We start from the raw sequence: 27,020 nt of genomic DNA on the forward strand, positions 1-27,020 counted from the left end.
CGGGGCTGTCAAAAAGGGGCTGTGCATCCTAAAGGATGATTCTACAGAAGTAGTCACAGAGCAGTTTAATTCAAAGAAACTACAATATAAAAAGGTTTTGAAATTGTGTGGTGAGAAACGATGAAAAGAAACCTTCATTGAGAGATATATCTATATATCTCTTTTTTTTTTTTAAGTATTGAAGAGCTATCCTTGTTTTAATGGATACAGAATTTCTACAGCTTTGAGAATTACAGCATTGTACGTCAACTCAATAGGCCCCTGACGTGATTACCAATAGCATTGAAAGAAAATGTGTCTTTGAAATTGAATTTATCTATCAAAAGAAGAGATGTTGCAGTATGAGATTACAATTCTGTGATTTTATTTATTCATTTTCACTAGGAGATGTGAATTACATGATGGCAGTGACTGAAAAAAATATATATTTGTTATAAAACTTATAATGGCCAAATAGAAGATACAGGGGTATTTGTTTAATCAGGAAATTTGGAAAATGGAGAAGGGAATGGTATAGGCTTATGCCAAAATTCTTCCCCCCTCCACCCACCCTCCCCACCAGCATTGATATTTAATATCATGATTTACAAATCCCCTGTCCATCCTCCACAATTCCTGGTTTAGGAAATAAACCCCAAAGGGAGAAACATTAATCTTTAAAAACTTTATTAACATGAAATCCCAGAATAAAAGGTGCCTTTTATTAAAACAAGAAAATCTATATCAGGTTATTACACACATTTTGTTCTGTTTACATCACAATAAATTAGAGTTATTAATATAGAAACTTGTGCCAGCTTTTAACACACAGGGACGGCAGAAAGACTTGTTGCATAGCAAAGCAGTCTAAACCATTCCATCTTTTATGGAGCCGATCAATGCAACACAATTAAAGGTGCACTTCCATACAGGACCAAAGAAGTAAAAATGTTTAATGAATAAATTACATTTAGTCTCTACTTTATTAATTTTATAATTCTGTCTTTCCTGAAAATGGATTTTTCTTCCAGATAAGAACAAGAATCAAAACAATAAGTTATTTTCTTTAGCAATCACACCCCTAGCTCCAAAATCTTGCTGGTCATTGGTTCTAAATAAAACTATCAACTTCGTGTATGGAAAACAACTGCATTAAAAATGCATTTTGTGAACCACAGTATGTAAGTTATGGATTGAGAGAGAGGAGTCTTCTGGGTGGAGAAAAAAAAACAATGCAAAAAAAACCCCAAAAACCCATGATAACGCATGCCTAGGTATTACCTTTGTTTACTCTAAAATCAACCACGGGGTGGGGGTGGTTAAAACAAAGAAGTTTCAGCTCTAGTTCAACTTTGTATTTAGCTCCACCACCAAGTGTGCAGATTTTATGGTTGTTTCCACTTACTTTTGAACGAGTGCTGAAATGTGAGAGGTTGGAACTCATCACTCAAGAAAAGGGGAGTCCATGGCCACCACGTTTTCAGGTATGATGTATTCTCTAAAATACTATGCTCATTTTTATTGGTTCTTATCATTACTATATAAAAAGGTTTCCTCCTATTCTAGTTTGTCTAAAATGAAATATATCATCATTTATGTCGCTGATTTATAAGCTGGTAAAATCAAATAATTCCAATGTCCCCGAATGGCAAAAAAAAAAAAAAAAAGCAATACACAATAATCTCCTTAGTCAGCATATTTGTTCAAAGCAAGAACTGCTCCACAGAGATGTTGCCAGTAAGAATAGGTTGATGCACCCGTGTTTTCTTCATTAAGTTCCTATCAGCCTTTTCCTCACTTTGGTCCTAAGGTGAAGAGAGATCTATAGACCGTTACAAAGGATAAACTTCTGGTTTTATAAACAGTTATCTTGGCCAATCTATGAAATAATCAGTTTAGATAAATTTTAACTGCTTACAATTGAGGACTGTAAAACTAGCAGCAAAAAAAAAATGGATAATGGCAAACAAAAATATTCAGTTAAAAAAAAAAAAAAGAACTAACTTTATTTTATGAACATCTCATCACCTCCTGAATATTGTGAGAACCCTTTGGTGCCAGTGAAGACTGCTGCGTAGTGTTACATACCCATCTGGCAAACATGGGGGAACTTGCTAGAAATTCAGATGAGTATTTGGTAAAGGGTTTTTTGATTGTTTATTTTGCTTTAAATCTCATTTAAAATTACAATGTGTGTGCTAGCACATTCCAGTCCCCAAAGAGTCATCTCATTAGATAATTTTTGTTGTTGAAATCACAGTGTATGCACATTTTAACGCATATTGCCCACAAACATTGCGGAAGAGGCATTATGTAGACTACGCAGTATGGTACTGCTGGAGGGATATCTTGCAGTTGGCTCTGTGCAGTGTTACTTGTTCACTTGCTGCTGGATGTGGAGGAGAAATTCATAATATGATAAGGCAGATTCTGTTCGGTCTTCTATCATGTTCTGGAGAAATGTAGTTTTCAGTGGACTTTCATCCCTGCATAAAAATAAATAAGTAAATAAAAAGCTTAATTCGTGAAATGCACAATCCAAGTACAAGACATAGTTTATTACGATAACAAACAATTTGTTATGAAATCCATCATTATAAATGTGATAGACTTGCATAGAAACAGATTTAAATGGCAGACAAAAGTCAGTTGGCCCATAAAATCTGTCAATGTAAGTACAGGAATTTTCCCTCCTAAATTTAGGATACTTGTGTGTATCATAAAAAAAACGTTTTTTTTTTTTTTTAGCTCTTCAACTGAATTTGGCTCTGCTTCCACTGCTGGATGACTACATCATGCATTTAGTACAACCTCCAATTATGTCGTCCTGTATAGAAACCACTACTCAAATCTCTAGAGAGATAAGATATATATGTATCATGTCAACATTCTCAAACTGTATTGCACAAACCTTGCACCACTTTAGCAGCCACCCTTTACATCTTTGTTGGTATACGTCTTCCTGACAATAAGATAATGTATCCAGATAAATCAAGTTTTAGAGGAGACCCGATACATAATGTATTAATACATTATGGTACATGTTCCCACACCTTTCCCCAGAGGTCACTCCTTTCTTTCACCACCAAGGGAAGAGTGGGAAAGTCCAAGGGCAAAAGGTAACAAATGATGAAGGGCCCCCTCCAGAAAACGTATACTGCCCAACAAGGCAACAGTTATTTTGACCAGGCAGAGGGCATGATATAAAATATGAGCTAAAATCCCAGATTAAATTTTTAAGATGGTATTGTTATTACTACTACAGGGAATATGTTATGTAGGTCAAATCTGCATTTGAAAAAAATCCAATAATGTAAACCAGACACTTGTAATGTACCCAGTGATTATATGTAAAAAAAAAAAACTATAAAATTAACACAAATGTAGTGCCAATCCAGAAATTACTTCACTTACCGGATTATATGTAATGTCGGGAAAAAAGGTCTCTGCTCTCGAAGCCAAGAGATAAAAGCTACAGCTCTGGAAGATTCAGCTGTATCAAGTTCAGGCAGCTGGTTCTATCACAGGAAGAAAAGGCACATTACAATTTTTACAGAAACTAGCTTGCTGCCAACTTTCAAAACAATATACTGAAAATTGCCAGCATTAACATTTTCACTTTCTTAAAAAGGACTGAAACCCTTTAACCCCTTAAGGACACATGCCATGTGTGACATGTCATGATTCCCTTTTATTCCAGAAGTTTGGTCCTTAAGGGGTTAAACCAGCCATGGCAAACAATGCAAATGATAATATGACATGAGAGAAAAGGGGAACATTGAGAACAATGCCCGACAGGGAGCCCAACTTGAGGAATCAGTTACTGGATAAAGCTAAATACAGAAGTGTGAGTTTCACAAACATTTATTCAGAAAAACACATTTGCTAAATATTTTTTTTTTATTATTCATTTTGACTAGGAGATGTGAATTACATGATGGCAGTGACTGAAATACAGGCCAAATAGAAAATACAGGGGTATTTGTTTAATCAGGAAATTTGGAAAATGGAGAAGGGAATGGTACAAAATCCTGGGAACGGACAGTTCTACTGTAATAGCGAAAGATAGTAGTACAAAATCCTGGGAACGAACCGTTCTACTGTAATAGCAAACCTTGTACTTCGCTGCAAAATAAAAAATTCTCACCATTTCTTGGGCCATTGAGCCATAATTAGAGACTCCAAGAACTTGCATGAAGAAGTTCTGGCTGCAGTTGCGTCCAACCCACAACAACAAAACCTGAAGAATACATTAAATTACATTATTTTTTTTTACAGACAGTGAATACATGGACACTGCTTTCAACAGTGACGGACTCATTTCTCCACTTTAAATTTTGAATTGTGAGCAGTTATTTGTAATTTCCCTCACTATATCTAAAACTTGATTCGTGTTCATTAAAGTAATGTAAAATAAATTTATCTGGAAATTGTAACCATATAAATTACACTAAGTAGGCAATTGCACCCACATGGGGACTTAAAAAAAAAAAAAACCAAAACAAACAAACAAAAAAAAAAAACAAAAACTTATTTTCATTAAGTGTTAATCTTTCTGTCATTGTCCCCCCCTTCTTCATCTTGTCTCTTAGTCTTTCCTAAGTCCCCACCATTGAAACTATGATCAGCCACCTGAAGCTTCTCTTATTATAGTGGGTAACCTCCTCTGTAATATATGCTCCATTTTACCTTTCCCAAATTAAAAGTGCACAATGTACAGGAACTTGGCTGGAGAAATAGCACAACATTAATTTAGATCTTACATGTTATTTTTCAACCTGCCTGCCAAAGTATGTAATAAATGTTTATAAACCTATTTACTATAATCTTGGTCAGACTGCATTTTTGGGCAGGCCTTTCAGCTATGGGTGGTTCTCCAGCCTCCCCATGCCCTCATGTTGACTCAACTGTAGCGTTATTATGCATGTACTTACAGTGCCAGCATCCATCAGGTAAGCACCATCTCTATTTAGTTTCTCTACAGAGAGCTGGAGAATGGGTGGTTGGGGTATTGTCCTATCATTGATATTAAGAGCTCCCTGGGTAAGAAAAACATTTAAGTAAATATTAGTTGTAAGGTGATGACAGAAAGTATGCACAACTAATATTTTTAAAAGCTAAATTAGCAAACAACGATCTACAAAAAAACATTTCGTTTTTCTTAAAATGTCTCTCTCTACATCACTTATTTTCACCTTTATGAAGAAATACTAAAGGAAATAGAAAGTGTGAAAGAAAACGACACAAATATTTTCATCTTTATTTAAGCTAAACAAAACATTTCTAACCAAATGTATTAGATAGTAGGTTTTCACAAACACCGACAAACTTTGTCTCTCAAGGATTTTTCCGTGACTTTTTTTCCATGTCTGTTGAAATCAGACACAATTCAAACACAACAGATATACATTAAAAAAAAAAAAAAATGACAAACCTCATCTGTCAGATTATCGACTCTGTATAAATTTGGGTGGATCATGAGCATGATGTATGCCAATGGCTGGCTCTTAATCTGACACATGGCAAACGTTCTCTCATCCAAACTTGCATTTGTCCCAGTCTGGAATGCTTTCTAAAGTAAAGAAATAAACAGTTATCAAGAATTGGAGACCAATATATAACATGCATGTTATATACAAATGTTATATATAAATGCACACTTTAATTTTCATGTAAATATCAATATATTTTAGAAATGTACTTACAAGACTATGTAACAAGAGAAATACAGATCCTACTAACCTGTTTCAAAAGAGCCAAAACAAACATTGGAAAGAGACGCAAACAGCGAGGGGCCAAAAGGCCAGGCTGCTGAACAGTTAACACTGAACTTCGATATGCACCAAGGGAATCGATTGCAGCATTTACTAAAGCATCACGCGCATCACTCAAGCTTGAAGAAATGGATCGATCAACAGCTATAAAAAATTAATAAAAAAAAAAAAAGACATTTACTACTCAACATATCTTTGAATTCGGTCCAAGAGACTAAGAATTATTAAAGAAAACTCTGGCAACAAACACAACCTTAACGCATTTGACCGCTCCTTGCTTTAGTAATATGTTGTATTGTTTTTGCTCTGAAACGAAGTGCCAATGCTCCCTTTAGGTAAATCTCTTTCCAACAGCCTATGTCAAGTCACATTATCCCTAAAGGGACAACAAAGGCTGTCAATGAAGCTGTCTTGGTGCCCCTGTCTTTATAGGCTTGCAATGTAAAATATATTGCTGTTCTGTCTTCCTCAGATGCTTCCTCTGCTATAACCGAGTTAAACTATGTAACAGAACAGCATTTGATTGGTGCAGCGCAACGTTTTGTCGCACATGACCACTAGGCAGGTAGCAGGACTAATACATATTTTTATTCTTAACGCTAGTGTTTCTTTCAGCAATAAATAGGGTTCTTGGATACCCTTGACTGTCACTAACCTAGTCTGAATTAAAGTAATTATCCTTCCCCACAGCTTGCATTTTTTTTTTGTTTCATTTTCAGTTTGTAGTTTTATTTGGAGCAATGAAGGACCAGTTGGTGGAACAGAAAGAAAGAGGGGTCAGATGCCATAAAGGCTCTTATCTGTTGCTTTGCACAACTCTCATCCACAACTAAATAAAAGTTTTAGAATGCCCACTTCTCAGTCTGCTGAAATCAGGTATAAACCAAAACACACATATAATAGGGTTAAAAGAACACTATACTGTCAGGAATACAAACGTGTATTCCTGACACTACAGGTCTAAATAGCAGTTTAGGCTTCTGCCCCCACACCTCTGGTTAAAAACGTGATTTACTCACTGTGGCAAACGTAAACTCGCCACGGGCTCCTGGAGGAGCCTGCTTGACAGCCTCTTGCCCCAGGACTATGGGCCCTGCAAAAAGAACTGCTAAATACATTTTGAAAGACTCAGTTCGTTTGGGTTCCCTGTGCTTTTTGGGAACCGAACCATAAACTAAAGACCACCCGGGAGCTTGTTAAACATTATGGACACCTTCTAACAATTCTGCCAGCAGTGTTCTAAGTGTTCGTCTGGGTGGCCGCCGTTATGGTACTGCACGATAACTAGGAAGCGCGATTGGCGAAGGCATCCAGTCGGAGTGCCAGGTGGTCTGCCACACTCACCATTTTCCAGCGCCGCATCTGTCTGGTCGCAGCTGACCCCATCCATGCTCCACCCCCTTGTTTGAACTCAAACTTTATAATCTCAGCAAATCCAATGCTTTCCCATAAGGAAAGCATTGGGAGGCTATCGCGCAGGCATGACAAAACGCCGCTCTGCAATATTCAGTTAGTTTCCTAAAATGGAAGTATTCTGAAGTTTAAACAGACGTTTTAACCATTACATACAGCTGTATTTATTATGGTGCTCAGTGCATGACTTAAAATTGCAAATCCTGCACTGTTAGCCGGGCTTTAAAAGTTACTTGCCACTGTAAGCCTCAATTATCCTTAGCATACTAACAAGGGATGAATTTCTAATTGCTAATGGTTAGTGGAAATTTTAAACCATTTAATAATGCTACAAGAAATATACAGTTAAATTTGCTGTGATCTGTATCTCATGTTATAGATTGAAAATATTAGCGAAAGGAAAATGTATTAGAAATCTAAAGAAAACGCCCTGTTAGAATAACAAACTATTTATATTTGGGAAGACCCAACAAATCAGATCAAATTACATGGATTACAAGGAATTTACAGCACAAAAAAGCATGCAAAAAACAAAAACAAAAATCACATAGCTCAAACTTGATTTAGCTCAAAGTTAGCAGTATATACATTGTTTAGTCTGTAGTAAATATTGTACAGACATGCTTGTATTCAAACAAACATGATCATTATTTGTGATAAATGAAATATGTACACAATGCAGGTTTTCTTTCTTAATGCATACCCATATTTGCCAAAAGTCCTGTTACGGCTTGTACATCAGCCCCTGCATAGATATCTGATAGCGCTGGAACAACAGGTAGGCACATGGTGTGCACACGAATCCTTCTCTCACCTGAAAAGGAACATTTGGAATTGGGCAATGGCTCGGTATATACAAAGTCACAAATATTAGTAGCGTAGCAAGGATTTGGTTACCCTAGACAAAGATACGATTTGTTGATCCCCTACATTTCTTTCAACTCTTTTTCTAACAGTCATTTTGTTCTCTCCCAAGGTATTTATTATGAATTGCATTGTACATTGATACAGGGCATCTGTATTTAAAATGGCTAATTGTATCTTCCATTTTCATTATTTGCACTTCTGTACATTCCTCCCTTATTTTCAGACTTCGGGAGACTATTAATAGAATAGTCTTATAGCAATATTTTAAGGGTGGGATTGAAACATAAATCCAGCGTGGAACATTGATTCACTAGTATATAAGCATTTTAGGGTATAAAATGACTTTTTTTTTTACATTGGTCGGTTCTATGGTCTCAATCCACTAATGATTGCTTTTGTATTAGAAAGAGATTTTATAACCTTTGCTGGAGGTGTATAAGAGAGCAGACTGGAAAGACACCACAGGCGTGTCGGTCAGATTTTCCTCCACTGACATTTGTACGGCATATCCTGCATCAGGATTGACATTTGGGAGAGACAGCAGATCTGTGGATCGGACAAAGAAGTTCCCATGGAAAGTATGGATGGAAAGGCCTGAAAAGGGAGAAGAGAAAGTCAGGGGGTACACATTATCTGACATGGTAGCAATTATAAACAAATTATTACTTAACTTACATTTGGATCTATTGAACAAAATCAACCAATACAAGAACACCACGTGCTTATAGTTTTACCTAAAAATATAGTTTTACCTAAAAACAGTCTATCAGTAGTGGCTTTTCATGAACTGCTTATCCTATGCTTGAGAATTAGATAATAGACTATTGGTTTATTTTTAAACAACTGAGAAAATAATGCGAACCTTTAGTGCACCTTATCCTCATGACCGCCTCAAAACCAATCTTCCGTGTAAGGTAACGTTTAAGCTCTTTCTGAAGTTTTTCTACTTGTACAGGATTGCGTTGATGGTGGTAGGCACGATAATAAAACACGCTCCCAGCTGAATATCTAGAAATGCAACCTAAACAAAGAAAAGGTTATAAATATCATAATAACGCAAACCTACAAAGGAACATTTTTAGCATCCAAGAGACAACAACACTTCTACTCTTTAACTTACCGAGTGAAGCCAAATCAGAGTATCGACCGCTTAAGAGGAAAAGGTCAACAGCAATCTGCTGCCCTGAACAATCCAAAGCCAGTTTCTTGTAGAAATCAGTTGCCGGTGTCAGATTATGAATTTCCTGAAATTTTTTTACATTTAGATTAACTTGCTAAAATCAGAAACTCATTGACATCCCCAATATCAGAAGTTACATAAACTCAAGTGTAGAACAGGAGAATCAGCAAATTCAGGAGTTTCAGCAGGAGCAACACAATATTTCAGAACCGACATCACACTTGACCATCAATAAGAAAAGAAAAGTAAGAAGCAAGAAATATATATATTAAAAAAAAAGAGAAAACATACAATTAATAATTGATAACCAAGAGCGATCAAAAGAATCCTGATGGCAAAGCTTTAAAAGGAAAAAGCTCAGAGTCCGTAATGGGACCAATGTGTAAAATTAAATAGGTAAAGTCGGAGGGGTTAGAGGGGAAAGGAAAGAAGTGTGAGAAAAGGAAAAAAAAAGGAAGGAAGGAAGGAAGAGGGAGGAAGGGGACAGAAGAGAGAAATCTACAAAGGCAATGCAAAGGTAGCTATAACACAAGGACCCGGGAATTTGACAGGAGAGGAGGCACACCCAGGAACAAACCAGGATCCACCCTTCTCTGTCACATATGACTGGTAATAATAATAATAATAATAATAAAAAAAAAAAAAAACAATAATATACATATAGATTTCAAATAAAGTTCCACTGTCCAGGGTCCTAACCACCCTGAGCCAAAAGACCCTGCACATTCTTTTGACTTGCCTAATCTCCCATCGGGAGACAGACTGAAAAGCTCTGCTATGCCATGTTAATGGTACTGCATAACAACCAAGTGTCCACTTGGTTGTTACTACACAGCTTAAATCAGAAAAGTTGTTTAATGCAAAGTAGCCGGGCAGGAGCAAAGGGTCATTGGAAAGTCTACAAATAATATAAATCCTCCTCCAAAGGCCCTTAATTTTATAACATGACAGGAGGCTTCCTATTTTGCATTAACTCTCTTTACTAAACTCCACAGCAGTAAAGAAAAACGTAAAGAGTAATATTAAATCACTGAGCAGCATAGTGTATATAAGGGTCATGCTGCCTGTACACTTCCTCTTTCTTAACTGCTCCATCACAGACAGGTCAGACTATTTGGCTCCTCCAAAGCCCCCTTTTTCATTCATTGTTATTAGTCTGTTTAGTTTACTTCTACCATTACATATACCTTTAAGTTTATCCACGTATTGTTTTTAATTGTATTCTAGTACATATATTTCTATTTCTCTGGGCTGTGGGAAAGGGTTAGCCTTTGGGTTCTCTCCTCCCCTTCCCTGCCCCTCTACCGGCCCTGGGGCTCCCTGGGCTCACCTCAGGCTTTCCCCCGTTTTTTCTACCTTGGGGTGCCCTCCTGGGCTCCCTCCTCGCGACCGGAATTGATTGCGATCATTTTCACGCCGGGCTGAAACTTAGTCCCCGGCTTGCGGGCTACACTCGCGGCCGCCATTTTGGATCGCGGATACCGCGAGATTCACGCGCCCATCTTGTTTTACCGCGTGGATCTCCATAGAGACTCCGTGCTTGCAGTCTTAGCTGCCTACCACCTGCTTTGTGCTGGATTTAAGCCCTGGTGTGAATATCATCTCTGTGAGTGACAGGATTACCTACACTGCAAACCTATGCTCTGTGGCTGGGTCAGTCAGGTTAGTGCTGCTGCCTGTTTAATATTGTGACCTGCACTTAAGGGTCCCAACCCTGTGCAACAGGGGTGAGCCCCCATTATAAGTACTTTAGTACCACACTGCTTATTGGGAGACTAGCTGTTGCAGTTCTCTCTAACTGGGTGAGCCCCAGTTTTATAAGGTCATCAACTATACCCTGCTGGGGTTTATGCTGGGGGGGGGGGGGGGGGGGGGTGTTACCCACCACAAATACCACATCAACTGACCCTGTGTGCCCCCATTTATACTGTGCCTATTTGTGACGTATATCAGCCTACCCTTATCATGGAAGACTCCCAGAACGTCCCTGTGGACTTCCAAGCAATGATCAATGCAGCTGTTGCTGTTTCTGTGGGGAAGGCACGCACTACAGATGTACCCAAAGCCTACCCACAGGCGACCACGCCACGAGTCGGATTCGGATATGTCCGACTATCAGACCAGGGATGATTCCCGCCCTAAGAAACGCCACGAGAAAGGCGAAGATCAGGCACCCAAGTCACTCAAGGGTAAGGCACCTGCCAAGCGCAAATCTGCCAAAGCAAGTACCCCGGCCCCGCGTCAGGATTACTCTTCGGACGAAGAGCAAGGTCCTTCCCATTCCATGTCAGTGCTAGACGAATGGCAAGCTGACGTTTCTGACTCAGACTACGACGCTTGGGGTTCGGACGAGAAATCTGTCTCCGCTCTCATGCGGGAGACACTCCTGGGTGCGGCCCAGACAGGGGGTACTGAGGACACTGCGGACGCAGAGCATTCTCTTGATTCGGACACCATTTTAGACCCTTCGGGTCAGGCGATGTTTGATCCCCGCAACATACGCCACCCCAGATCGGGAGACTGGTCTCCCCCAGAACACCTCTCCAGGTTCATGCACCTCTGGCTCCGCGAACCCCTGGAGAAAGAGGTCCGCAACCGGCTCAGATCAGAATGCCCACGCCCTTCCCTGCCGGATAAAGTGGCTCACACTCCCGAGTTTGACAAGGTTATGACAACCTTCATGATGCGCAGTGGGAGAGACCCTCAACGAGGGGTAGAGAAAGGTCTATTTGGCGCTCAGGATAACCTGCTGGACTCCATTGGCCCCCTGGCCCGTATTATGTACCTGGCAGATGACGCCCTTGCCAAAGCCGATTCCTTCTCTGCCGAAGACATCAGAGAATGGGCACACGATGTGCACGAGTGGGCACAACTGTGTTTTTGTTTCATTGGAAACACTCTTTTCTGAGAGACGGAAAGCAGCGTTATACCGTATTAACGGTAAATTGGCAGAGCTTGGCACAAAGGAAATAGGGCCCCATGGCACAAGGGAAATGGTTTGGTGAACCGTTCCTCAAGGAACTTAAACATGTTCACTTCACTTAATAAGGCGCAGCCCTCTATGCGCAGAGTCTTCCGGAGCAACCACACCAGAGGAGTTTTTGGAAGGGCTGGCCGGCAACGGGGCCGTGCCGCCAGCCGATTCTGGCCTTCAGGCCCCCGCACTCAACCGACACCATTCTACCCAACACGAGATTACAGGCAACAGCCTTTCTCCAGAGGCCGTGGACCCCGCGGACGTTTCCGCTTTGCTACAGGTAAGCACCCCTATTCCTCCCTTGTTACCTTGCACCCGCCCCGCGGGCCGTATTTCCCATTCTTTCCAGAATTGGGCCGCTCTGTCCTCAGACAAGTGGATCCTACAAACGGTACAGGGATATGTCATAGACCTAGTAGGGACCCCCATTCAGACGCAACCTCATCGCCCCATCCACATGTCATCTTCCGACCAATACCTCGTCAACGCGGAACTCCGCGAACTTCGGGACAAAGGGGCTATGACTGGGGAGGTTAATTCAGCAATATTATCCTGGTCCGGAAGAAGACTGGAGAATACCGTCCGGTCATCAACCTATGCGGCCTCAACGCGTATGTGGTGTACCGCCACTTCAAGATGGAGGGCATCCACCTTCTGCGAGACCTCCTGCGAAGCAACGACTGGTTCACCAGACTCGATCTAAAAGATGCATACCTGTCGGTCCCAGTGCATCCGGACTGCCGAACCCTCCTAAATTTCCTCTGGCACGACCGTCCATGGCAATTCACCTGCCTCCCTTTCGGGCTCCGCTCGGCCCCTTGGTGTTTCACCAAACTCCTGAAACCGGTGGTGGCCCACCTGAGATCCAGGGGCATCAGATGCATCATCTACCTGCACGACCTGCTTCTCTTTTGCTCCGACGAACGCAGACTGCGTCAACACACTCATCTCGCAGTGACACTGCTGGAATCTCTGGGCTTCGTGGTGAACCAACAGAAATCGGAATTGACCCCGTCCCAGACTATACAATTCCTGGGCTTCGAGATCGACTCGACAACATGCATTCTGAAGCTTCCAGCCTCGAAGATCTCGTCTATTCGCAAGGAGATACGCAGAGTACTCCGTCACGACTCCATCCCTCCCCGCAACCTGGCCAGGATCGTAGGACTCCTCTCCGCCTACATTCAAGCCATATTTCCGGGTCCCCTCCACTACAGAGCCATGCAACGCCTCAAGGCGAGATACCTACGCCACAGACCCACGTACGATCAATCCATCCCAGTGACGACGGAAGTTCGCGAGGAACTATCATGGTGGCTGGACCATATTCGGCGATAACCCAGACTTCATACTGGAGTCAGACGCCAGCTTGTGGGGCTGGGGCGCCACCAACTGGACCATCTCCACAGGAGGAACATGGACAGCACAGGAGCTCTCCATGCACATAAACTGCCTGGAACTCCTGGCAGGGTCTTTCGCGATCCGCAGCCTGGCCCGAGACAGATCCAACGGCTGCATCCTCCTACGCATGGACAATGTCTCCGCAGTCCGGTATATCAATCGCCTGGGGGGCGCACGCTCACGCCTGCTGTCGGACATCACGAGAGACATTTTTGACTATTGCCTACCCCGCAACATCAGACAGAAAGTCCAGATTGCCCCACAGTGAGTGAAAAGGGCTACAACCAGGTCTGCAATCTGGCAAGAACAAAGGTTTTCCATAATTTAAGTAGTGTAAAAAAAAAAAAATGGTTTCTAATAAATATATATTTACACTGATCCCAGATATTTATGATCAATCTTATTTTAAAAAAGAAAGGAGAGAAGATGTGATATAGAAAAACATATATAGTAACAAAAGCACAGAGTGCTGGCAAGCATTAAAAACATTTGTAATGTGGTAACACTTTCTAAGGAAATACTCAAATGTAACCCCCCCAAAGTGCTTGCATATTCAGAGGACTGTGATATGCAATTTAAATTAATACATATGGTGACCTAGTTGTAATGGTTTTATAATTATATAAGCTCCCAGACCCATGGATGGGAGAGGGGGTGGGGGGGGGAGTTTAAGCTTAGGCTGTATATTATTATTATTTTTGGCATTTATATAGCGCCAACATATTCCGTAGCGCTTCACAATACTGTAAGAGGGGGATTTAACAATAAATAGGACAATTACAAAAAAAACTTACAGGAATGATAGGTTGAAGAGCACCCTGCTCAAACGAGCTTACAGTCCATGTACAAAGAGTTCAATTTAAAGCATTTAGAAAGAAAACATCAAAGTAGGTCGAACAAAGAGCATACAAGTGTTGGCAAACTAGTGTTATAAGTGGAAATATTCACCCAGAACCCAAAGGTACTTGTAGACTAAAGGTGGCAATTTGGTTTAGCTGAGCAGAGGAAGAAGCCCCATGGTCTGCAAAGTTATGCTATTTTAATGATACCTTTGCAGTCGATTTTTGGTTTGGTTCTTCCCTTGGTTTCAATGCTCCTGTTCCCAAAGATGGAATTTGTGTTTGGAAGACAGATATACGTCCACCTGTGGGTGAAGTTAGTTTGTATGCTGCTTGCAATGCAGGTCCCAAAGCACTTTGTGTTTCTGCTGACTTTGTGAACATTTGTGGCAGGTTCTTTAGCAAGTCTTGAACAAGCTGTTTAAAATAAAAAAATAATAAAAAAAATGGTTAATTTTATTTAAAAAATAGAATTAAAAACAGAATAACTATTTCTGAGCCAACTAAATTTCTCGGCCAGTTACAAAGTTTGGCACAGAATGTTTATTGTACACTTCTGACTTGATACCAATCTGCTTAAAGACTAAAGCAGACAAGTAACCTGCTCAGCATCTCTCACTTCAGCTGAATGCCATCTTGCACTCGCAAATAAAACCAAACCAAAACCAAGAGTCAATCTCCAATTACTGCCAGCTAAGGAGAGAGAATTCCAAAAGATAATTTAGAAGTTTAACAGCAAGATTATCAGCCCTTTAATAATTGGCATAGTACACGGTTAACATGATAGCTCCTCCTAATTAAACTAGCACTACACTGCATATCCTGTTGGCTGAAGACACCTTGTAACGTAAAGGGACACAATAGTAACCAGAACAACGGCAGCTTAATGTAGTTGTTCGGGTGAGCATAGTCAGTCCCTGCAGGCTTTTTGCCTGTCATGAAAGGAGTCAATAGCATTGGGAGGCAAAGATACTAGCATGGGTTTTTAACACTGTAGGATCAGGAATACATTTTTGTGTTTATGACCCTATAGTATTCCTTTACCATTCAAAATGTCTTACCTCTTTGCTCTCATTCAAATTTACCAGCAGATTTTCAGGCATAGGGATGAAAACATCTGCAATAAGACAAAAATGTGTTTTGATTAGCAGTGAAGGAAATACATTCAGAAAGAAATAACATTTAAAAAGAAAAAAAAGTGAGTTTTTCTCACTGAAAGTCAGACAATTAGCACAGTCCAGGTAGTTTCAATTGAAAAGAAAAAAGAAAAAAAGTAAGTTATTTTTTGGCGGACTCAATTTCTTTTTCTAAAATGAACTAAAGAGATACTTACCATCAATATCTGATACCACTAACATCTGAGGCTGTGACAATCCTTCTTGCAGACTGTAGAAATGGATTGTGCTATCAAATGTGATGAAGCCAATCTTTGTCCTCGTGTTTCCAGGAAGCCTGTGGGATGTAATTTGGAAGGTAAATTATCAAGCAGAAATCTTACCACAAACATAAACCAAAAACTACCTTTTCTAATTAGCTTAAATTTCTTTTAAAAAATGCAATTATTAGTAAGATGTCAAAAACATGTTCTAAGAGCTGAGCAAGACAAAATGCTTGGTCAGATAAATGAGAGTTGATGTTATAGTTCCATTATCTGTGTGCAATGCCTGTGCTTGCTTATTTCCCCTGTGTTAAAGGGACACTATAGTCACCTGAACAACTTTAGCTTAATGAAGTTTTGGTGTATAAAACATGCCCCTGCAGATCACTGCTCAATCCTCTGCCATTTAGGAGTTAAATCCCTTTGTTTATGAACCCTAGTCACACCTCCCTGCATGTGACTTGCACAGCCTTCCATAAACACTTCCTGTAAGGAGAGCCCTATTTAGGCTTTCTTTATTGCAAGTTCTGTTTAATTAAGATTTTCTTATCCCCTGCTATGTTAATAGCTTGCTAGACCCTGCAAGAGCCTCCTGTATGTGATTAAAGTTCAATTTAGAGATTGAGATACAATTATTTAAGGTAAATTACATCTGTTTAAAAGTGAAACCAGTTGTTTTTATCATGCAGGCTCTGTCAATCATAGCCAGGGGAGATGTGGCTAGGGCTGCATAAACAGAAACAAAGTGATTTAACTCCAAAATGACAGTGAATTGAGAAGTGAAATTGCAGTCGAATGATCTATACACTAAAACTGCTTTATTTAGCTAAAGTAATTTAGGTGACTATAGTGTTCCTTTAACATCGGGTCTTGAGAATTCCAAACCTCCAGTGGAACTCAAAGGATTCTGTGTAGACTGTGGTTCCTCAACGGACATTGGCAAAAAAGGCATTGGGAAATGTTTAGGGACCTATACAGAACACACTGGTGGAGTGAAGCAGTCACTTAATTATTGAAGGCATGTACTTTGCTAGGACTGCCAGGATTTGCCATCCGCTTGTCATGAAAGAGTTCATGACTTCATCCAACAGAATATGTCTACATCTTTCAACATGTAAGACTGCAATAGAAGCTTGTAGTATGTATAGGTTAAAGGCCAGGCATTGCAACTTAGAACATCACTTTGATTTAATTCCAGCTGCTTCAATACTCTTAACCCCTTCACTAGACATTTTTAAGGAATGAACAGCTTTAGACTGTATACAGTATTTCCTTATTTTGCAATTTTACAAAATGCCTAAAATTCAAGCATAAAAGTCAACAAGTGAAAAAAACATCACTGGGTTCTATACTTGAGGACACGTTTATTTCATCAATCCAGTAAAAGGATCAGAACATTGGCCATTTCTCTCAGATAGTCTCAAGGAAACCATCTGATTGCTGCATGCACACTAGCCTCCTCCCCTATGCTTTACTATGTAAAAGCATTGGATTGGCTGAGATCATCTGTTTTGAGGATGCCAATGCAGAGACCGGAGCTGCAAGGCAGAAAAAGTAAGTAAAATCATCTCCTTTATGGAGGGTGTAACCCAAGTACGTAGAAGGGTTCTATGGTGTTAGGAATACATATTTGTATTCCTAACACTAATGTTCCTTTAAGAGTTTTTTTTTTTTTTTCTCAAAAATAAACAAATGTCCCAGGAGTACTATGCTATGCTACTACAAAATGAACATAAAACTGCATTGATGTATAGTGCCATTTAAAAAAAATCTATTGCATGGTTTGGCTTTTTATGGTCTATATTATATATTAAGCACGCAATCCTTTTTCAAAATACCTACCAGTCAAGATTGTCTAGCAAAGTCTTGCAAACTGTGTCCAGGTAGCCAGTCTCTATTGCATTATGAGATACATCAAACATGAACAGATACACTGGAGGCTGTGGGGGACGCAACTACAAAAAAGAAACAGAATCAAAAGACAAAATTATATAAATATTCAGTAGACTAGGTGAAGTTATCATTTAAAGGGGGACGGGGATATAAAACAAATCATACAAGGAATCCTTAAAAAAAACAAAAAAAAAAAAAACAGTAAACTATGTAGTTTTGTTTGCGAATATAGATTCTTTAAAAAGCCCACATACAGTTTATATTATGTCTATATGTGGCTATATCACCTTAAATACGCAAAGTAGCCTGTGGAAATTAAACCATATGCAAAAGTTATATTTGCATCTTAAACATGAGCCCTGTTGGCTCTGTGCTCCTTATGCATTTCTCTTCAGTTAAATGTACTGATGCAAAGCCCTTTGCTGCCAGGTTGATTACAACTCTAGTTAGACAGAAGGTTTCATTTGCAGGAGCAGTACAGTATTAGTACTGAAAAGATTACTTGGTCATATTTGCACAAAATTAGTATATATTTAAGAGCAATGTCACTAAAAGTCTGCTTACCATGTATTCTGAAGGTGCCATAAACTCAATTGTGGCATTCTGGACTTCTGGCCTTTTATGAGGCTCTCCATAAACTCTGGTTACAGGATTGTACATAAACTCTTCAGGAACTAAAATATCACAACCAAAAAGCAAAGACAGAAATGGAGTATTACATATCGCACATGTTGGTAATTCTATGTGAAAAGCATTTAAACTAAAATATCTCATCTCTTTTCCTTAAACCCCCACAAAGCAAATCCAAGTAGTTAGTTTACTGATTTTGCAAACAAATCTTGCAGAACATAACTATTATACGCCAATTTAAATTTACATTATTGCTGTCTACAGAAGCTCTAATAAACCTAAAAGACTGAATTACTATATTTAACAATATACATTTATCCAAACTTACCGTCGTTTACTCTGTAGCATATGTTGCACTTCCATCGCCTTTGGTCCAAAAATGTGACAAAGGGATTTATGTAAGTCCGACAGGTCCGACATCTGACTATTGTACTTGAAGTGACAACAGGTAGTTGCTGGGGAAAAACAATCACAATTACGATAAAAGGGAGAAAAAAAATCCATAGGTTTCATTAGAAAACAAACTTCTCTTCACAGGTATGACATTACACCTAGTACTTGTAATCAAGTGTTTACATTAGTATTTTGTGCTTAAACTAAAGTAATGAAAAGTCACTTTGTAACATAAAATTTTAAAACCACCAACATATTCTTGGCATATAGCTCTACCAATGTACCCCCTTTAACAGTTCTATGCACACAAAGGCTTTGTAAAGAAAGGCATTAAACACATTGGCCCCTTTTCTTATGGCAGAGATCTATTATTATGTTTATTATTGAAGTTTGCACCAAGCTTACACATCTAGAGAATAAAACAGTTTTAAGTTTTTTAAAAGATTTAAGATTTATCGTTTAAAATTACAATATTAAGTAGTAAGATGTGGCAATTTTATTTTTATATAGTTTACAGGGATGCCAAAATACAAATTTAACCTGTTGACACCGTTCGGACTGGTCATTAGGACGAGATTTAAAGTGGTTAGTGCATAAGTGCCTTGCAACCTACCCCCACCTCCCACTCACCCTACAAAAAAAAAAAAAACAACAAATCGGAACATTAAATTTGATGTTTTGCGACTAAGTGGCTACTAACAAAGTCTGGACATACCCCATTTAGAATACCCTGGGTTGTCTACTTTTGCAAATGGATTGCCATGATGGCGGTAATTTGTGTTCCTGGTTTGCCATATAGTGTCACAGGCAACATAGGCCCATCAAACTAATCTGCCAAATGTAAAAACGGAGTTGGGCAAGCTCTATATTTGACCCTGTTACTTTCCAAAACACCATAAAACCTGTATATGGGGACATTGCTGTTCTCGTGGCATAGAATAGCATACAAATGTGTGCTTAATTGCAGTAAAAGCTTACTGACATTGACAGTTAAAAACAGAACTTCGAAAATAAAATTTCGTCCACTTCTTAGATTGTATTCATTTTAAATTATGTTTTATATATACATATTTGATGTGAGATGAAAGCCCTATTTCTCCTGAACAAAATGATATATAACAAGTGTGGGTGCTCCTAATATAAAATATACAATTGTCTTGGTCCTTAAGGGTTTAACAAAGTAAACTGTATATTTCACATGACAAAAACAGTATAATTTTGAAAATATAAATTGTCCTCATACCGACAGATCTTTGAAAGGATGGAGAAGAAGCCCCAAGGGAAGTTTGGCTTTATTCAACAAAGCTTGAGTCTGAGGGATGTTGGTCAATGTGCAGCGAAATAATCTTTAATGAAGGAAAGACAAGTGTTATCAAGCAGATTTTGCTCCTGAAGACACATTTTATATGTTCACCATTGAACAAAGTTCTAGTTTACCAAGATAAAGGTCATAAGGGAATGTTTATCTTAAAATAAATAAAAGAAATACACCTTTTTGAAATATGCTACTGATGCAAGAGTAATACCCTGGTATTACATTATCTGTTTATTGCGGTAGCCAATTCGTTAAGAAAAGTACACATTAAAGGGTTTTGTTACATTGGCACAAAGATATGAATTACAGCTGTGTGAGTATACTTTCACTCTCATCCTATTCACTAAAATGGGAAATTCAGTAGGAATTTTTATGGCTCACTTTTGTAGTATTCAGTTATTATTAGTGAATTGAGCCAAATTAAGTCACCTGAAGTTGTAAACTCAAAATAGGCTTTTAGGGAATAGACCCCATAGACTTTGTGGGGCCTAATATTTTTCATTAAAGGGACACTATAGGCATCAGAAGCACTACAGCTTAATGCAGTTGTTCTGGGGCAATTAGCCTGCATTTAGCTGGGGCAATTAGCCTGTCCCTAAAAGCCTCAACAGTGTAAACACTGCCTATTTCTTGAAAACACTGCTGCCTAAAGACAGACATACTGAGAGACACTAAATGTGCCCCACAGAGTGCATTGAAGCAATGCATGCCAATGAGAAGATGCTGAGTGGTGCAGTGCAGTAATTTGCTGTACATGCACACTAACCTCCCAAATAGGAAGCAATGGAATAGACGTGATCATGAGCACTGATTATCTCAGCTGGATAGGCAGAGCAGCCACACTGAGTAAAATAAGGCACACTGGTGGGGGGAGCGGTGTCACACTGATATCTAAATAGGTAGTACGATATAGCTAGTTCGTGTTCCTTTAAGCCGAAATATTTTCCAAAATGTGCATTCAATATCTCACTCTGGGCTGCAGTTGAGCTTCTGAATGTCCTCCTGGAGACAAGGAGTAGGTGCTTGCACAGGAGTCTGTGGCAATATATTTCTCTCCTGTAGAAGATTCACAGCTCTTAGATCATCCAGCTGTTGAGAATGATGAAGGCTTAGTCCGCCAACTGATGATGTCAAATCATTGACTCCCATGGAAGGCTAATTTGAAATCAAGCAGGAATTAAACTATTAATTCAGTACCACAGTGGTTTAAAAAGCCCAAAACATAGATAAAACTAAACAAATCCAAAAGAAATCACCATAGGTCTCAAAATTAACATGAAAAATATTTGTAATTCAAAATCTATATGTATCTATTTTCAAACATGATAAGTTTTCATAACGCAGGAATGGAAAATGATAACCATATTAATTAACTAAACTTTCACAGAAATAGCTTACTTAGTTTCAGCTTTTTCACAGAGCCTATTAAAGAGGCATAGTTTTACAGTGCCCCTGCTTTAGCATTGATAAGTATACCAATGGCTTACTCATTTTATTAGATACTAATGTTTCAGAAAATATCTCGTCAAACCCTGACATGAAGGTGGTCAGAGTTCAGTTTTGAACAACACTGCTTTTGAGGTCTACCCAATTCCTCGAAATCACAATGTATATGAATAATATATACCGTATATACTCGAGTATAAGCAGAGTTTTTCAGCACGTGGCTCTCGCGAGACTTACACTGGGAGCTGACAGCGGGAGCTGCACAGACCGCGCGGAGGAGAGGAGCTGCAGGAAAGGTAAGTACAGCTCTGCCAGCCCCCCTCTCCCCCCACTGAACTACCAATGACACTGGACCACCAGGGAAGGAGCCCCCCTCCCTGGCCAGCTAGCAAGCAGGGAGGGGGGACGAAAAAAAAAAAAAGATAATTAAAAAAAAAAGTAATAATAATGAAATAATAATATAAAAAAAATAATAATTAATAATATATCAAATGCCCACCCCCACCAACACATACACAAACACACACTCACACTTCATTCATATACACACACTGCACTCACACGCACTGCACTCATACGCGCACACTGCATTCATACGCACACACTGCATTCATACGCACACACTGTAAATAAATATTCAATTAATATAATTTTTTTAGGATCTAATTTTATTTAGAAATTTACCAGTAGCTGCTGCATTTCCCACCCTAGTCTTATACTCGAGTCAATACATTTTCCCAGTTTTTTGGGGTAAAATTAGGGGCCTCGGCTTTTATTCGGGTCGGCTTATACTCGAGTATATACGGTACTCTGGTAACAAAAACAGTTACAGGAATTTTAAAGGGACACTATAGTCACCAGAACAACTAAAGCTTAATGCACTTGTTCTGGTGAGTAGAATCATGCCCTACAGGCTTTTTGCTGTAAACACTGGGTTTTCAGGGAAAATGCAGTGTTTACATTACAGCCTGGTGATCACTCCACTGGCCACTCTTCAGATGGCTACTAGAGGTGGTTCCTTGGGCAGTGCTGCAGAATAAGCAGCACAGCCATTCAGTGTCTCCACCCTCTCCATGCAGACAGTTAACGTTCCTCATAGAAATACATTGATTCAATTCATCTCTATGGAGAAGCTGATTGGCCAGGGCTTTGTTTGACATGTGCTGGCTCTGCCTCTGATCTGCCTCATTGACAGTCTCAGCCAATCCTATGGGGAAGCATTGTGATTGGCTCGTTACACCATTTCTGATGATGCCAGCAGACAGCAGGCAGTTCGGAGGTAGAGAAGCAGCTACATAATTGAATACATGTAAGATTTTACTATATTTAGTGAGACAAGAGGGGGCCAGAGGGCTAGATGGTTTTAACACTATTGGGTCAGGAATACAGGTTAGTCTTCCTGACCGCATAGTGTTCCTTTAACCCCTTAAGGACACATGACATGATTCCCTTTTATTCCAGAAGTTTGGTCCTTAATGGGTTAAAGAGGATTTTAAAAACTGTTTTAGCTTTGATTCAATAATCTATTTACTGTTAAATATTCATCACAAGATGTATTTGCATAATCCTCTATAGCAGCACAGTGGTAGCTTAATGTAAAACTAAAACAAAACAAAAAATAAATACAAATTATAAGTTACTACTAACAAGCACCTGAGGCAATTGTTGTGGCTTCGTTGGATATTGCCGAGAAGCGGGTGTCAGCCCGGGTCCTCCTGCTGGAAATACATTCTGGTAACCAGGTGGTAATGATGGGTAAGTACCACCGACATTCCTAGTTATTTTAGGATTTTGAGGTGGGGGAAGCTGAGCTGGATGAACCATTCCTGTATTGAAGAAATAAAAGAAAGAGCACTCTCATCAGACATGTTAAACATCAAATACATTTTAAAGGAAGACTATAGGCACCAGAACAACTTTAGCTTAATGAAGCAGTTTTAGTTACAGATTATACCCCTGCAGTCTCACTACTCAATTCTCTGCCATTTAGGAGACAAGTCAGCTTTGTTTCTGTTTATGCATCCCTAACCACACCTCCCCTGGCAGTAATTTACAGAGCCAAAATGGGCAAAAAATAAAGTAAAAAAAGTTTCATTTTCAATCACGTTTTTAAACATATTTCTGAGACTGTTAGTTGAACTGTAGTCACACACATAAGGCTGTGTGCTCTAGCACGCTAGGAAGAGAGCATGTGATAAGAAATTATATATTAAACACACTGAGCAATAAAGGAAGCATAAAAATTAGATCTCTCTTTACATGAAGTATGAAGGGACACGAAGTCGCAGACAGGAGAGTTGTGCCTAGGCCTACATAAACATTTAACTCCTAAATGGCAGAGAATTTGGAAGAAAGATATCAGGGCCATGATCTATACACCGCAACTTCTTCATAAAGCTAAAGTTGTGTTGGTGCTTAAAGTGTCCCTTTAAGCTAGCTAATCCTTAGACAGTTTGCAAAGAGAAAAACAATCATTTTGCAATGCTGCCAATTTAACACGCGTTACACCAATAGATTTCCTACAATATGTAAAAAAGTTTTATTTGATGTACTCAGCAGTACACTTCTGCACAAGATTTTGATTTCATTTTTAAATCCAGGTAAAACAACAAAGATTACATTTGAGTCTGATGCCCATGCAACCACCAAATTATGCTTACACTACTAACTGCGAGAACCATTGCAGTGACCATCTAAAGAGGACATTCAAGATCTTTAGGTAAGTAACAGGTACTTACCTGATCTTGCACGCCTCCTTTAGATGGAACTGAAAGGTGTTCTCGTAGTTAATGGTGTAAGCATAACAGCCTTTAAAATTAATATGTTTTCTTAAGTTAAAGTGCACTGTCACACATGAACAATAATGTATCCGTTATTATAGAGGTTTGATCAAATATTTAAATAACGGGATTGCGAAACAGCTGTACGGTGACTGAATATTAAATTACAAACTTTAATTTTAAATTTACAAAATAAAATGCTACATAAAACATTACATTTGGGGGAAGGGGTGCATGGTACCTTACCCATGTATCCGCCGCCTTCTATTGTATCGTAACTATTTTGAACAGAACTGCTGTCCGTAGGTGGAGGTTCAGAAAAGCCTGGGAAAAGAAAACAAAAGTTAGGCATTGGTTTCCGCCTTTTACTTTAGCCACCTTTCCTGAATAGTAGTATTAACAGTAGTATTAAGTACTGTATAAACTTTGTCAACGCAAAATACTTTTTTTTCTGCTGCAAAAGGACAAGAAAATGTGTTAAAGTATTATTAAAAGCCAAACTTAGTTGTACAAATACAGAGATGCAAGCTGTTTTGCAGTCACTGGCACAGTGGAGCACACAGTGGTGGCAGCAGTAAGGCAGTTAAGCTGTCTAATTGCTATAACAATCCGAGAGTTTAGCATTGTATAAAAATGGAACAGGGCACTGCCGATTACATATAAAAACGTAATGCCCCGAATAACTGCTGACGATCAGGGCAGACTGCATACTTGTAACTTTATCACAGAGGCTCCCTGCTTATGTATAACATAACAGTTCATGCGGTTTTATCCTTTGACTAATGTGCAATCTTTTCTTCTATTAAAAAAAAAAAAATGTGATTGTTTAATGTACAAATATGAATTTCCAATGCATCTGTTCAAATACCCCTAAAATGTAAATATTGCCACACCAGTTGAAAAGGGGGATTCATTATATTCTTGAGAAATTGATAATAAAAAATAAATAAAAACTAATTGGCTTACTAATATTTATTATTCAACAATTATTTAACAAACCTCTTGGATAACCAACTCAAAGGAGCAGACACTTTCTATGAGTTTGCTATCAGATCAAAAGAGCATAGCTCGACACAAACAGTCCAGCAGTATAACAATACAGCAGCAGTACCACTTTGAAGGAATACTATAGTGTTAGGAATACAGTTTTTATTTTTTTATATATTACAAACAATATAGCTCTGCATTAGCACACAGTCTTGAAGGAAAAAAAAAATTGCATAGGAGAGCACTGATTCATGTAGTCGCGGGAGTAGGAGTCTGATCCACCGCTGAGAAACATCGGAACTGGAATCCAGTAAGTAGAGTAAAAAAAAAAAAAAAAAAAATGGGGAGGGAGGGGGGGGGGGGTTAAAAAACAATTTCTACTTACTAGATTCCAGTTCTGATGTCCCTCGATGGTGGATCAGGCTTCTCCTCCCACGATGACACAAATCAATGCTTTCCTATGGGGTTTGTAAAGATGTCCTCATGCAAAGCGTGAGGACGTCCAGCGTCATTTCACAGAGTTACACTATGCAAAAATACAGGAAGCACCTCTAGTAGAGCCCTTTAGTAAAACATGAACTATACCATCATAAAATGTTGAAGACATTACCCAAACACCTACGTAAACAACCAGAGACAGATTCTTCGTCAACACATCTAAACTAGTATCTAGACCAGGCATACCTTTTTTTTTTAATGTTTTTTGGTTTGTTTAAAACAACACTTTGTTTTGGTCAATTTTATTCTAGACTATAACATTTGACAACATTTTTTTATTTTAAACAAACTAAAAAACAATAAAAAAAAAAAAATAAAAAAAAGGTATTTCTGGACAGTTGTTTATTACAAAGTAAAAAATGAAATGCAAGTTTTGCTCAAACCCAGAGTTAACCGTAAAGCTTCTTTCATATGATAACATTTTAAAGCAAGCGTTTGCAAGGGACTAATTATAGCTTAGAGGTTCTGTTATAGATTTCAGTCTTTGGAGAGGTTAGATTCTCAGGAGGATGATCAGTGTGTTAAATAAGCACTGCAAGTAACTGCTTATCTAAAGCTTTAAATACCAATGATGGCAAAAAAAATTAAATTAAAAAGCAAAAGTAAATAAATTACATCGATATGACATATTGCATCTTACAATAAGCAGTGTGACAGTGAAATGTACATCACCACAATGACTACAGTTCACTAACATCAGAGAGCAAGAAGGTCCTAAGTTATTACTTATGTGGCGAGTCTAAATTTCGATCCCTCAACAGAGTGAAAATGTAGCCCTGGCGAATACAAATTCACAATTGGTAAGCAGAAATTCACGCGGTGAGTATGCTATAAGTTGCAATGGCGAGTAACTTTTAAAAAAAAATTATTTATATTTTATTGGAGTTTTACATACAATAAAACACTTTTCCGATATATGATTCATAGTAACATGACAATGTGGTGCCTTCACGTATGGGTTGTGGCATTCAGCAACCATGTGTTGGTTGTAAGGTGAGCAAAGTCCCCTATATCGGAGCCAGGCGTTTTATCTCCACTCTCCTGCGCTGGGTAGATTCCCCTTGTGTCGATAGGTGCAGTCTCTGGGCAAAGACTCTAGGGGTGCTATGCTCGTTTGTTCCCGCTAGCTGTGTGGTATTTTGTGGTGGCCGTGACTGATGCAGACTCTGAAGGAAGGCTTCCGGATGAGTCCAGTGTAGTCACCATGTTGTCTCCTGGGACTTACAATGTTCCGTCCATCCCCCATCGGTAACGAGTAACTTTTTAAGTG

The 27,020-nt window shown here is 39.0% G+C and overlaps 1 protein-coding gene across 2 annotated transcripts in view; it reads right to left on the bottom strand.

Annotated features, from left to right (window-relative positions):
* Positions 1–342: 342 nt before the first annotated feature.
* The window catches only part of SEC24A (SEC24 homolog A, COPII coat complex component), a 51,042-nt gene continuing 24,364 nt past the window's right edge, over positions 343–27,020 (bottom strand). Inside the window, exons 4-23 of one of the 2 annotated variants that reach the window (XM_063447470.1) lie at positions 24,512–24,589; positions 23,139–23,311; positions 21,010–21,194; positions 19,968–20,070; positions 18,660–18,786; positions 18,266–18,375; positions 17,651–17,763; positions 15,764–15,882; positions 15,492–15,547; positions 14,641–14,847; positions 9,154–9,277; positions 8,896–9,054; positions 8,454–8,627; positions 7,870–7,980; positions 5,722–5,897; positions 5,414–5,551; positions 4,914–5,018; positions 4,127–4,219; positions 3,394–3,497; positions 343–2,465 (exon numbers count right to left, since the gene is read on the bottom strand). In XM_063447470.1, coding sequence (XP_063303540.1) covers positions 2,351–2,465; positions 3,394–3,497; positions 4,127–4,219; positions 4,914–5,018; positions 5,414–5,551; positions 5,722–5,897; positions 7,870–7,980; positions 8,454–8,627; positions 8,896–9,054; positions 9,154–9,277; positions 14,641–14,847; positions 15,492–15,547; positions 15,764–15,882; positions 17,651–17,763; positions 18,266–18,375; positions 18,660–18,786; positions 19,968–20,070; positions 21,010–21,194; positions 23,139–23,311; positions 24,512–24,589 — 2,570 coding nt within the window. In that variant the 3' untranslated portion in view covers positions 343–2,350. Of the gene's footprint in view, positions 2,466–3,393; positions 3,498–4,126; positions 4,220–4,913; positions 5,019–5,413; positions 5,552–5,721; positions 5,898–7,869; positions 7,981–8,453; positions 8,628–8,895; positions 9,055–9,153; positions 9,278–14,640; positions 14,848–15,491; positions 15,548–15,763; positions 15,883–17,650; positions 17,764–18,265; positions 18,376–18,659; positions 18,787–19,967; positions 20,071–21,009; positions 21,195–23,132; positions 23,312–24,511; positions 24,590–27,020 lie in introns of both variants that reach the window. The other variant, XM_063447469.1, reaches the window with a different exon arrangement.

This window comes from Pelobates fuscus, chromosome 3, assembly GCF_036172605.1.
Source record: "Pelobates fuscus isolate aPelFus1 chromosome 3, aPelFus1.pri, whole genome shotgun sequence".
In the NCBI taxonomy this organism is placed as follows: domain Eukaryota; kingdom Metazoa; phylum Chordata; class Amphibia; order Anura; family Pelobatidae; genus Pelobates; species Pelobates fuscus.